Source organism: Cherax quadricarinatus, chromosome 55, assembly GCF_038502225.1.
Source record: "Cherax quadricarinatus isolate ZL_2023a chromosome 55, ASM3850222v1, whole genome shotgun sequence".
Classification (NCBI taxonomy): Eukaryota; Metazoa; Arthropoda; class Malacostraca; order Decapoda; family Parastacidae; genus Cherax; species Cherax quadricarinatus.
Genome location: NC_091346.1, coordinates 26,233,686 through 26,246,864, shown reverse-complemented (window position 1 = coordinate 26,246,864; position 13,179 = coordinate 26,233,686). Strand labels below are relative to the sequence as shown.

The 13,179-nt window shown below is 43.4% G+C and overlaps 1 protein-coding gene across 1 annotated transcript in view; it reads right to left on the bottom strand.

Moving 5' to 3' along the window:
- LOC128698962 (uncharacterized) overlaps positions 1 to 13,179 on the bottom strand; it is a 70,429-nt gene that overhangs the window by 29,184 nt on the left and 28,066 nt on the right. Inside the window, exons 6-10 of the mRNA XM_053791419.2 lie at positions 8,987 to 9,056; positions 7,366 to 7,489; positions 6,605 to 6,731; positions 5,876 to 6,004; positions 4,053 to 4,204 (exon numbers count right to left, since the gene is read on the bottom strand). Of these exons, the coding sequence (XP_053647394.1) occupies positions 4,053 to 4,204; positions 5,876 to 6,004; positions 6,605 to 6,731; positions 7,366 to 7,489; positions 8,987 to 9,056 (602 nt within the window). The remainder of the gene's footprint in view (positions 1 to 4,052; positions 4,205 to 5,875; positions 6,005 to 6,604; positions 6,732 to 7,365; positions 7,490 to 8,986; positions 9,057 to 13,179) is intronic.

The following is a 13,179-nucleotide window of genomic DNA, read 5'->3' as shown; positions in this document are numbered from 1 at the left end:
CCTGCCTCACATAAATCCTATCCAACCTTGCCTCATAACTCCCCTGTACATAGGTGTGCTCGACCTGAAACCCCCCCCTGCCGACCACATCTACAACCCCGACATCACGCAATGCATCCCGTAAGACACCCAACACGCACCCCGCCCCCCTAGGTATGACGTCTGCATGCCTAATCACACAATTCCAATCACCTCCAATTATCGCAATAGCAGGTAAACCCCTGAGATAGTATAACAATACATCCCGAACAAAGTCTGTTTTTATCCGCACGTTACCAATCGCTGGCATATAAACTCCCACAAAACATACCCTGCTCTCCCCCCACCACCCATCCACCCGAACAACCCTCCCCCCTCCCCCCTCCTCCCACCCCATGACTCGCAATGGACTGGTCTCCTTTACTAAAACAGCCACTCCTCCCTTTAAAAGCATTGCCATGCTTACAAACAACTTATAGCCTCTCAATCGCAACTCACTACCTGACTTATGGTTATGCTCCTGTAAGAAACAAACATCCACGTCATACCTTTTGAGGAACCACTCCAACCATACCCTTTTTACTTCAGTCTTTAGGCCATTAGCATTTAACGTTAAACACCTGAATGGTCAAGGAAAGGCGGCTTACCTCTGTGCCGCTGTGGCTTGCTTACACTCCCCTTCAAGCTGCTCACACTTTCCTTATTACATTTTTTAATAAGACCCCCTACCCCCCCTTGTCTCTCCCCCCCCGATTTTTCCTGTACTCCCCCCCCTGTAGGGGATTTGCGAACCACCTCTGCCCATGCCTTCTTACCTGGTCTTTGCCCAGGCGTTAAAACGTCATCTAATTCAGTCAACCCCACTGGCCGCTTCCTAGAGCTGCCTCCCACAGCCATCTCTTCCTCAGGTACATCCTCCCTGTGCACCTCTGCCACAACAAGTGTATCCTTTCTATTATTCCCTGCTACTTCCGTCTTCTCTCTCTGCCCTTGCAATTGCTGCTTTTCACTGGTCCGTCCACCCATGTCCTCTCCAACCAAAGCCTCCTCCAAGAATTCCTGGAGCACTGACTCCAAGGACACCTCCTGTGTCGACTCCACCACTTCCGCCACCACCACAGGCGTTGGAGTAGGATCTCCATCCTCCACCGGGAGAGTGACACACGTCCCCATCTGTTCACCCTCCTTCTCCACCTCCTCACTCCATAGAGGAGTCCCAGACTTCGCCGCCTCCACCACACTCGCTTGCTGGACCTCCTCTACCGGGGCTGACACCCCTGGGGCAACTCTGCGTGCACATTGCGCCGCTATATGGTCATAAGAGCCACAAAGACGACACGTTCTCCTCTGCCCCACATACGAGACATATACCTGATTTCTGGTACCCGTCAACATGACATACGAAGGTATAGGCGTCTTCAAGGTCATCTTGATGTTGTATGACCCTTCCGGGAGGCCCTCATATGGTCCATCCCGCCATACCCCTCCTCTAGCTTCATGAATGACTCCATATTTTCTAAAAACTTCCACTATACTAAACTTAGTTGCCTCAAAGGGTACATTCCTCACTCGTACCCACGTGTAGTAAGTAGACACGTCATGCATGCATACATCCAACGTCGAGTTGAGGCACATTCGGCGTTCCTGATACTCCTCCACCACACTGCTGTAGTAACTAGTCCTCAGGAACTTCACAAAAACTCGTCTCATCCCATTAAGAGCCACACCATACAGCTCCTCATTAGGGATTCCATATAAATCCCTAATAATCGCAGGAAGAAGGACGTTCGTCGAATCAGGGCTCAGAGAACCCTTCAACAGCTCAATGCAGACTGTATTAATTCTCCTGCCGGTGTACTCCGCCATGTCTGAACAGTGAAAATGCGCAGTAACCAGGTGTAGTAGGAGCTACTGCGCAGTGCGTCCGCACGGCCCAACAGCGATGCGAACAATGATGAATGATGAATTGTGAGGTATTGGTTAGGAGTGAGCAATTTTATTGTGCAATGTCCATAATGGGGATTGAGTAAGATTCGTCAACCGGTTTTGTTCTTTAGTGTTATTGCGGAAAAAATAAGGACGGAACACGTATGAACCTGTATGTCAATATTTTAATTATATGACTATTGTATGTGCATGATGAATTTTTATTCCCATGATAATGTTCAGTATTATATCATTGTATTCTGTACTGGTATTGATGTCCTACCTGGGACCCAAGGCCATGTACACTTGCTGACATATTAATGTATATTGTTTTTGATGGACGTACAGTATAACCCTGTGTAACCCTGTAATTAGGATAGGTGGTGAGAGATAAAAGGAAAAAGGGGGGGAGGTAGCATGCGCCTGCACGAAGTTGTAAGTGCGGCGAGTCTCTCGGCAATGAGATTATAATTATATGAAGGATTAGGAGCTAATTAATTAATTTTTATTTTATCTTTTAGACTGTTTTAAAAAAAAATTTTAGAGTTTTTTTGTTAGTCATGCGGATGTTGTAGCACTTATATATGTCTTCATATTTTGTGATTTGAGTCACTCGTGTATGATATACAAGTATATTGTATACTGAGGGGTTATAAATACAAAATACAAAAATTCGGGGATGAATAGCTACAGAATGTTTTGGTGTATTAAATGCTAATATTACAATATAAATTGAGAGGCCAAAGCATTAGTGCACATAGAAAGTTTTGTATATACAGTCATATGAGTTAAGGGCACGTAAGTAGGGTAGGATAGTAGTAATTTTTGATGTATGGTATTTGTTAATTATAAGGAATTTTTGTTTTCTTTGTAAATGTTTCATGTTTTGTGATCACGTCAATTGTGTGATATACATGTCTACTGTATCCTGTGTTTTTAAATAAAATATAAAAAAAAAAATAGGCTACAGATTATTAAAAGCAGTCGAGTGTTTTTATGTTGATGTAGTAGAGGGAAGAATTTCCCGGTGAAAGTAGGCTTTAAATAAGTATGTGATGTCACCATGTTTAGCATTTACAGATGGAGTTGTAATAGGATGTTGGGAAAAGTTATGGTTTAAAAGACGAATATAATACAAAGTGGGAGTTAGTTTCAATTGCTTTTTGCCTATGACTTTTGTGAGAGATTCTGAAGAGAAGCTGTAAAGGTTGGTAGACGAAATTAAAAGTAAACATAGGAAACAAGAAGATAATGAGCAACAACAAAATAGGCAATAAAATATTGAATATCAAACTGGAGGAAGGTAGTAAGGAGGAAGTAAAGGTTTAGATATTTGTGAGTGGACTTGGTAGCATATGGGTCTATGAAAGACTGGGTGAACTAGAAATGAGAGGAAAAACGTATGTGGTGCATTGAGGCATCTATGGAGACCAAGAACTTTATCCATGATAGAAAAGAAAAAATAATGTACCAAAGTATAGGGGAACCAACACTATTGTATGGTTGTGAGGCATGGATTTTGAATGTTTCAACGAGGAGACTGGAGGCAGTAGAAATGTTATGTTTGGGAGCATGTGTGGTGTGTATACTATGCAGAGAATTCTCAGCCTTGAAATTAGGTGTTGGGTTACCATAAGTATTACTGAAAGGGGTAGATGAGGGGTTGAGGTGGTTAGGACCTAGAAAGGATGAAGCATAATAGGATGACTAGGAGGGTAAAATGATCTTAGAGGAAAGGCGGGGCAGTCGTCGTCCCAGCAAGAAATAGATGGATATCGGGAGTGGGAGAACGTGTTAGATGGGAGTGGAGGAAAGTGCTTTTTATGAACTGACATGGTGTATGAGTACTTTTATCAAAGAGTACGTATGGTTCATTTGTCATCTGTCAACGTCCTCACTGAATGCTCCCCCCCCCCGATAGTGCCACCAACAGATTTTATGGTTTATTAAACGAAACTAGATTACTGAGCCGAATTTAATCATATCACACGTCGCACACCTTCACCTGTTGGTTCCCTCGCCGTCACACCTCTGGCGTCAGGCGCTACATGACCCGTGCGAGTTCAACGCTTTTTTATTACTTTAATAAAAATGACAACTAATAAAACAGTTGGAGTAACAGCAGCCGCTGCTACAAAAAATCTTACCCAAATTCTGTAATGATGAATTGGTCAATATCGGCTGTGTTGGTGTAGAGATCGTACCGAGCCACGAGGTACAGTGCCACCCGCTCCACGTTGGCACTGATCTGCACTCCAGACACCTCACTCGTCGCCTTCACCACCGCGTCGTACTCCATCTGCACCAGGGACGGATACTTAGTGGATGCGTTAAGTGTGTAAAATGAGACTTTAGGACTGCTTTTGTTTATATAACGCCTCTTCTGATATTCAGTAATATGTGATGAGGTGAATGGCCCCCACGGATTTAAGACTTTTGTACTAATTACTATTAATTTGATAGGGAAATTTGTTAAGGCAAAAATTAAAGAACAATGTTAATGAACACGTTATCAATTATGAATGGAAATACTATAAGTACAAGAAACTCAAGATCTAACAACGTCGTTAGCAGATGTAACATTCGAGTGAACACGACCTGAGTTACACCAGGTCTTTGGTACTCCTAGAAGTTGGTTTAAAAAGACACGTAAGCAAACACTATGACATTTATTAGAAAACGTTTCGGTCCTGGGACCTTGATCTCTTATGTCATAGTGTTTGCTTACGTGTCTTTCTAAACCAACTTGTCGGTATTTATTACCAAGGTTTATACCACTCCTAGAAGTGAAAACTTATCAACATAGACGGGGGGGGATGGGGGGGGTGAAAGGTATTCAGGCTTAATTCAGGGAACTGGAACACAGATCCAATTCCCTAGATCAAGAGCCCCTCACCAGCGTCAAGGAACCTCCCTTGAGGGGCCATTTATATACAGTACTTGGACGTGTCCTTGGTAGTAAGTACAATCCCTTATTTTAACTTTTAATCTCTGTTCAATAAAGGAGAGGTGCCCTTATGCTGAAGACATTGCCTTACTCTACCACACATCACACCTGATCATCTTGCAATCCCCAGCTGCTGTATGACCCCTACGGGTTCAGAGCTTACCAATACAATAATTTTCTTCCTTTTCACTGTAAATATTATAATTAAAACTAAACGCTAAACCCACCAGGGTCACACAGCTCTCCTCACTGTAAATAATGACGCAGCTATTTTAATTTTAAAGAGAAAGTCATAAGTTCTCAGCCCATGATTGACTTCACAAGAATAATCTTTGTAAAACCTTGTTAGCCCATACGGATTTAGCTGTATTTTTTATAATAAGAGTCATCAGCACAATTAAGAGTCCGTCTTCTGGTCGTTAGGTACAAGTATGAACATCCAGGAATCATTATAGCTCTGTAACTTATCAACGGGGAAATTATTGGACCTACTGACGTGTTTACCCAAAAATTTATAGTTCAAACCTGTTAAGCCTAACTAAAAATCCTAACTATAAAAATAGAAACCGTCACAGTACTGCCGTAAGATCTGCTACGACCAAGTGAACTACCGCCCAGGGGGAAAAAAATAGACCCGCACTCTGGGGCAATCATCAAAAACTGTACAGCCAAGAGCTGCCTCTAGAGGATGTAAAACTACCACCAGGACAAACCTCTTGGGACTATAAACTGCCGCCGGGGATTAAAATATTATCACAAGATTTAGTTTAAAATCAACACTTACTACCAGGGACTATAAACTACTATTAATGTAATTAAATGAAATTAACACCAATAATCAATATCCAGTGGCCAGATGTTTGAACATAATACACGTCTTAAGGTTTCCCCCTGAACAGTCTTAATTACAAGCACCATCACTCGGTTATGTAGCTACAAGCCATCCTACACATTCTTCACGCTACTAAACTCCACTATTAACCTCTGCTCACTCGTCCATCCACCACTTCCCCGTACACTAACCTGGAGGTTCTCGACAGCAACGTTGGCGTAGAGGAAGACCCAGTCTGCAACTTTGTCGATCGTGGCTAAGCCGTCTCTGTGCATAGTAGAGAGACCTGACAGCTGCCCACCATACAGCGCTGCCGTCCCCTGTGACACAACCAAACACTCAACTCTCCTCCATGATGCTATAATGAATTATTCTATAGAATATTTTCGTTTTATCTTCACTCTAGCATACAAAGAGTACATGTTACATTGGATTATTGCTAAATAATTTGTTTCATAGAAATTTTGCTGCATGCGAACCAGCGCACTAGTCATTAAACACAGACTATCATTATCCCTCCTATCATTTTTCATGACTAATGCAAAATTTTTGTGCGTATAATCATCACCAATCATCAGTCATCATCAGCGTCATCATGAAATAAATTATTTAACCAAAATGATGATAATTAGTTATAATAATAATAACCAAGGCACTGTAATATATGAGTGTAGCTGTTTAAGGAGCTCCTCCTTGGACAGCTACACTCATCCTGTGAGTAACAACAATACATTTTAACCCAAATAAGTTACAAGGAATTGATGTCAACTCCAAATACACGTATAACTGCCTTTGCTATTAAGAGTCTGCGTACCTACTTGAATAAATACTTTCAGAAAATCCCATTAACTAATTGCAGCAAATCCGTCACCCCTACACGGCTGTAGTGTTTTACTGAATACAAATACATAAATAAATACCAGCCCAAAGTTGAGTGTAGCGTTGGGCACTGGACCGGGATCCATGCCACTGGAGACGATGTGGGAGTCGACACTTTCCATCACTAGATCCACGAACCCGTTACCATTACCTATATCCTTCTCTTTTCTAGAGATTGCGGCGTGTCATGTCAAACACAGAGCAGAGCAGAGCACGCGAACAGGATACGGCAGGACGGGTCAGTTCGTGCGCATGAAGCAGCAGGGTATATCAAGCCAGTTAGAAAAAATGGGAAGAGAAGGTCAGGGGGCGGAGGGACGGGATAGAGCAGGGATAATTAAAGGAAAATCAATTCAGTTTAGGTATTGTCAATAAGAATGAACCAAAGTATGATAAAGTCAATTCACCTACGGTAATAAGGACGACTTCGTTATTCTTCAAAGTTGAGGCTAATTATATATCAGAATAACAACAACGGACATAAAAGCTGTTTGATTCGTTATGCTTACTTAGGTAAATGTAACATCCCATGCTCGTGGCTCAAGCAGTAGCGCCTTCGGCTAATAACTGAGACACCGGCATACGATCCCGGCACAATGGGAAACTTTGGGCATAATTCCTTACACCTGTTGCCTCTGTTCACCTAGCAGTAATTAGGTACCTGGGTATTAAATGACTGTTGTGGGTTGCATTCCATGGAGGGTGTTAGTGTACCTTAGACAGGGCTGGGTTTTCAAATGAGTTGAGGTAGAGCAACAACTCTTCTCCTGCAAATTTAACTGTGTAAATAGGAAAAACTTACGTCTGGGTCAGAGTAATGATGTCAGATATGGATATATTCTTGAGAATGTCGTTGATGCCGTTCTCCAAGGCGCTGGTAAGGATGGGGTCGATCACACCCCAGACTGCATCAAAAACGACAGGCGCTGGAAGGGAAAGAGTTAGTGATCAGGGAAAGGAAGATGGGAAGTAAGAAGAAGTAGAGAACGTACAAGTGTTTAACGAAAACTGATAACATAAACTCTTTTGATCTTGGCCAAGAATAATGAACTACTTCACGAGGGCTACAGTGTCTTTCTGGACAGATGAGATCAGAATGATAAAGCGAAGATTTTTCCGTACTCTTCATCCTGTCACTGTCGGCATGAAACTTAAAAAATAAAACATAATTCAATGATAAACTGTGCATAGAAATTTAAGAGAAAAGAAACGTTTTAAACATAAAGTTAATATTCCTGCTACTACTTGCACTATTCCTAATATTATTGTTAATACACTCATTTAATATTAACACTGTCACCCCTTAGAACTATTATTGCTACAATCACTATTAATTCACTATGTCATACCTAGTATTAAAACTATGCATAGAGCCTGCCTTCCCTACCTCTCTGTCCGATGTTACTCCACACTCTGACTACCATGAAGCTGACGAAGCACTTTTTGACATCAGTGTGATTCATCTGTGTTTTTAATTTTCAACTGTACTCTGTAATATTCGTTACCCGTCTCAAGAAGTCTATCCCTCTCCACGCCATCAAGTCCTCTAAGTATTTTGTATCTCGTTATTATATCTCCCATGTTTTTTTCAACTTTCTAATGTCGTCAGTTTCAGTTCCCTAGGCCTTCCCTCATAAGTTGTGTACTGGGTCGTGAATAAGTCTTTGATGACGTTCCCAAAAGCTACATCGTTTGTGTGTGTGTGTGTGTGTGTGTGTGTGTGTGTGTGTGTGTGTGTGTGTGTGTGTGTGTGTGTGTGTGTGTGTGTGTATCTCAGTAACACTGGAAGGCAATATGGCAACAAGAAATTAAAATACATATAAAAAAATAGCTACATCATTTTTAAAATGAACCTATTATCTGACAAATTCATATATTTTTGTAACTAATAAAAATTTCGATGACCACACAACAGAAAACAGAACATTTCTAGAGCAATAATGTACAGACATAGCTACACTCTAGTCTCCTTATACCACTCTAGCGATAACAATGACAAGTGCCACAGCATCTGGCAGGAAAACCATGAGAGAAAGAGAAGCTGTACTCGGTGCCAGGAACTGTGGATTGTTATTTACATGAAGCTGAGTTATCAACACAAGGAGGCATGCAGGTTCGATCCTCCACCCGCTAATTAGGCTACCTAACCGTACTTACCAACCCTGCTGAGCAGCTAGACATAAAATGGACATTTGACACAACTTTCATGGCGATGAAGACTCACCTGCCGTAGCCGAGTGGTGATTCTCGCGGCTCTCCCAGTCTGGGAGCTCATGGATTCAATCCCCGGAAGAACCCAACTTTCATTGTGTCGTAAAATTACTCGCTTAAAAATAATCCTATAATAGTTATACAAAAAAATCATTATAATTGGATTGTAAAAATTATTTAAAATATTTTATATTTAAAATCTCAATACTTACCGATCTCGTCAATGAGGCCGTTGATGAGGTCAGACATGTCTCCGCACCCCAGGATACACTCCATCACCAGCTGCCACACAACCACATGAGTTAGAATCACAGTTTGATAACTATATTATGCTCACCCTGCCCAGCCTGCGAATGATAGTCACCCTATTCCCTTCATGTGGGTGGGAAGTCATCCCTTCTTCATAATTTGGGCGGTAATCACCCGCAAACTCATCATGGCCGTCGTGTGTTTGGTATATTCATCATACGGGGAGTGGTCAAAAGGTTACAGAAACCAGTAATGTGTCTAGGGACTCGGTTTCAGTAGAATGTTAACTAAACTAATGAAATCGTTATAACACGATTGCAAACATACTACAGTAAGAATAATTCAGTCATAAACATTATAGTGAAGCATATTCAATATATTACAGAGGTTCACTGGCCCAGGAGACTCGGCAAAAGTGACCTGCTGGTTAAAAGAAGTTACAGTGGCTGTGAGTTATATACGATGAGCGAAGTTGCTATATTTGGTTACCATAATTTTCAAAGGGGTGGACTGGTAAGCCAGCGGAAGGCCTCGGTCAGATGACTAAAAGCTCCAGCTGTAGGTCATAATATAACTGAGACCTGTTGTCAGGAAACACTTATCCTGTTTCCTGACAAACCTAACTTAACCTGCTGTGTTTGGCAGAATTTTTGACAGAAGTGATTATGAAATAAATACTTAGACATTAGTTGAACGTTGATGATGGTGTTGTCTTTCAATCCATGGAATAATTTTTCGATTTCAGACACATAATAACTTTATTCCCGGTTCTAAAGACAACGTTTATATTTCTCTACGAATACTTGTTTTGTTGGTACCAACACCTATGGATATTAGCCATTTCGCCGCTTGACCTGCGCAGAGTGCAGACGTGTGACTACTGCCCTCTGCTGGCCATTGGAGGAGACATATTTTCACAACATGGCGCAGTCTGTGAGAAGGCGTTTGCACACGGTGTGCATTGAATTATTGCGTGGTGCAATAACGCCTCAGTCTGCACAAGTGCTTTTACCGCAAATTATCCGTGACACCTATGGTGTTGCGGATCAAGAACTGTATGGTGTGGCACTAAATGGTGCCTATCGTATTTTCGTCAAGCTGAGTTCAGCTGGAGTGTATGAACGGCTGGTTGACAAGTACCAGGACAGGAGCGTGGATGTTAATTCAGCGATACGTGTTCGCCTAATCGACGTGTCTAAGCATTACACATGGGTGAAAATCCGAAATGTGCCATTTGAGGCGGACGAGAATGATCTGCGGTATGTATTTGAACAGTATGGACCTGTACACCTGGCTATGGCTGGTAAATGGACGGATGGGGCGTATGCCGGTTTGCCGGATGGTACGTTCACGATCAAGATGGAGTTGAGGCATGCCATCCCGTCTTACGTCATACTGGACGCATTTAGGACACAGGTAATGGTGTACTACGCTGGGCAGCAGAAGACGTGTAGGTTATGTGGTGCATATGACCATATGGCGGCCCAGTGTGGGAGATGGCAGCGGAGAAAGGACCTAGGTAGTGAGATGGTGAAAGAGCCAGAACCAGAGGTGGGTCATGCTGATGAGGCACCTGTACATAGAAGTGGCACTTCCTGGAGTGAGGAAGTGGAGCGTGAGCTGCCACTGGTGGGTACCAGCCCATCACTGTCACAGTTGGTGGGAAGTGAGGCATCTGCCATGGAGAACGGGAAGACTGTGCAGATTGGTGACGTGCGGGTAGAGGAAGGCCTACTGGTGAACGTGCAGGAAAAATCCTTTGAGAGGCAGGTTGCTGAGGATAACTTGAGTATGGTGAGGAGTAATGTTCAGATTGAAGATGAGCAACTTGGAAGATTGGCGAACATGGCAGATGACTCGCCAGGAGTGGTGGAAGTGATTGAGGTGACTGCTGAGATTCACAGGGAGGCATCCAGTGAGTTGGAAATGGATGCAGAGTGTGTCAACCGTAAGAGGGCGGCGACATATTCTGACTCTGATGATGTTTTGACCCCGGCACAGAGACCGGGGAAAAAGCCATGGGTTGATGTGGTGCGTGAGAGCACTAAAGGTACGCCTGGTCAGGTGTTGGATAAGGGGAAGCCACCAGTGGGCAGTGGAGAGAAAAGTGGACGAAGCAGACACACTGAAAGCGTGTCAGTGAAAGGTGAAAAGGGGCAGAGGGTGAAATCACATAAGTAGGTTTCCGGTGCATGACAGTGAATATTAATGGATTGTGTGCGAGTGAGAAGCGTCTGTGGGTAAAGGGATTTTTAAGACGTTATGCTATAGACATTGTTTTTGTGCAGGAACATAATTTCAAGCTGGGAAAGGAATTGGAGGTGGATGGGTACAGAGTGTTTGTGATGTATTCGGAGCGAATGAAGGGAGGGGTGGGAATCCTGATCCGAGAGACGAGCCCGTTTGTTGTTCTTAGGAGTGAAGGGGGGGGGGGTCGTGTGTTAAGAATAGATGGGTGGTGGAGAGGTGAGCGGATGGCAGTCATTTGTGTGTATGTGCCGGCTGAGAATGATGTAAGGGTAAAGAATGAATTTGTGAATAACGTATTGGTATATTATTTGCGGTCATTACCGTCAGTGACAATAGTTGGTGGCGACTGGAACTGTGTGGTGCGCAGGAAGGATGTGGAACCGAGAGGGGCAGGGTGTTTTTTGGCAGGTTTAGGGGATCTATTGAGAGGTGTGGGATTGAGGGATATAGTTGATGGAGGGGATTGCGAGATAGAGCACACTTTTCATAGAAAGGGATATGCTGCACGATTAGATAGGTTGTATGTGACAAGGGGAGTGAGGGTGACGCGGGTGCAGACGGTGAATGTCGTTTATTCAGATCATAGGGCGGTTTATGCTGATTTAAATTGGGACGGTTTGCCTAAGAGATATTTGGGGTACTGGAAGCTGAATGTACGACTACTGGGTGAGGGGGTGGAGGGAGGGGATTTTGAAAGTTTGTGGGAGGACTTATGGGGTGGGGGTAAGAGTGCAAGCGATTTATTGGGGTGGTGGGATGGGGTTGCAAAGACGAGGATCAGGCAATACTATGTGCGAAGGGGAAAGAATGAGGCATGGATGACATTTGGGCTTCAACAGTATTTAGAGGGGCGGTTGCAGGGTTGTTATCAGAGGGGTGCTGTGACAGGTGTGTATCCAATGGAGGAAATTGAAGCATTAAAGTGGCAGATAAGGGATATGCACAATGAGAGATTTGATGAGGCGAGGGTGCAAGGTGGGTTAGAGGAGGCGATTTGGGGTGACAGGCCGTCAGCCTGTGTGTTACGGGGTCAGCGGAGACGCAGGTTGGCAATGGAAATTGATAAGCTGGTAGTACACGAGGACTTAGGTGGGTATACGAAGGGTCAGGAGTTGAGAACTACTGAGGGTATGAGTGGTTTTATGGATAGTTGGTTTGGAAAATATTTGAGGAGTGTAGGAGTGAACGGTGAGGATTTAGAGAGATTGGGAGAGAATGTATCTTGTGTGCTGAGTGGAAGTGATCGTATGGCATTGGGTGGGGATATTGAAGAGGGGGAGGTATGGAGAGCTTTGGAGAATATGGCGAGAGGTAAAGCGCCAGGTATAGATGGGTTACCTTGTGAATTCTATGTGAAGAATTGGAGTGTGTTGAAGGATTTTTTAGTGAACCTGATGAATGTGATGAAAAGTGAGGGGAGGATGGGCGAGTTGCAGCGTACTGCAGTAGTAGTATTGATTCCAAAAGGGGAAGGCCCTACTACAGTGCAGAACTACAGGGCGTTGTCGTTGTTATGTGCTGATTATAAGATATTCGCAAAAATCTTGGGGAACAGGCTGAAGTGCGTGATAGATAGAGTTGTTGCGAGAGGTCAGTATGGGGTGCCTGGAAGGACGATGTATGAGGGACATGGAATAATAAAAGATTTTGTGGAAAGTATGGAGGGGGAGAATGAAAGGGGGGGAGGTGTCTTAGCATTGGATTGGCAGGCTGCGTATGATTGCGTAGAACGAAAGGCACTGTGGCATATCTTACGGAGGCAGGGTTTTGGGGAAGAGATGGTACGTTGGATTGAGACTTTGTATAATAGGGTAGGTGTACGTGTGCAGGTGAATGGGAAATTGGGTGAGTGGGTTTCAATGGGTAGAGGCATAAGGCAGGGTTGTCCTCTGTCTCAACTGTTGTT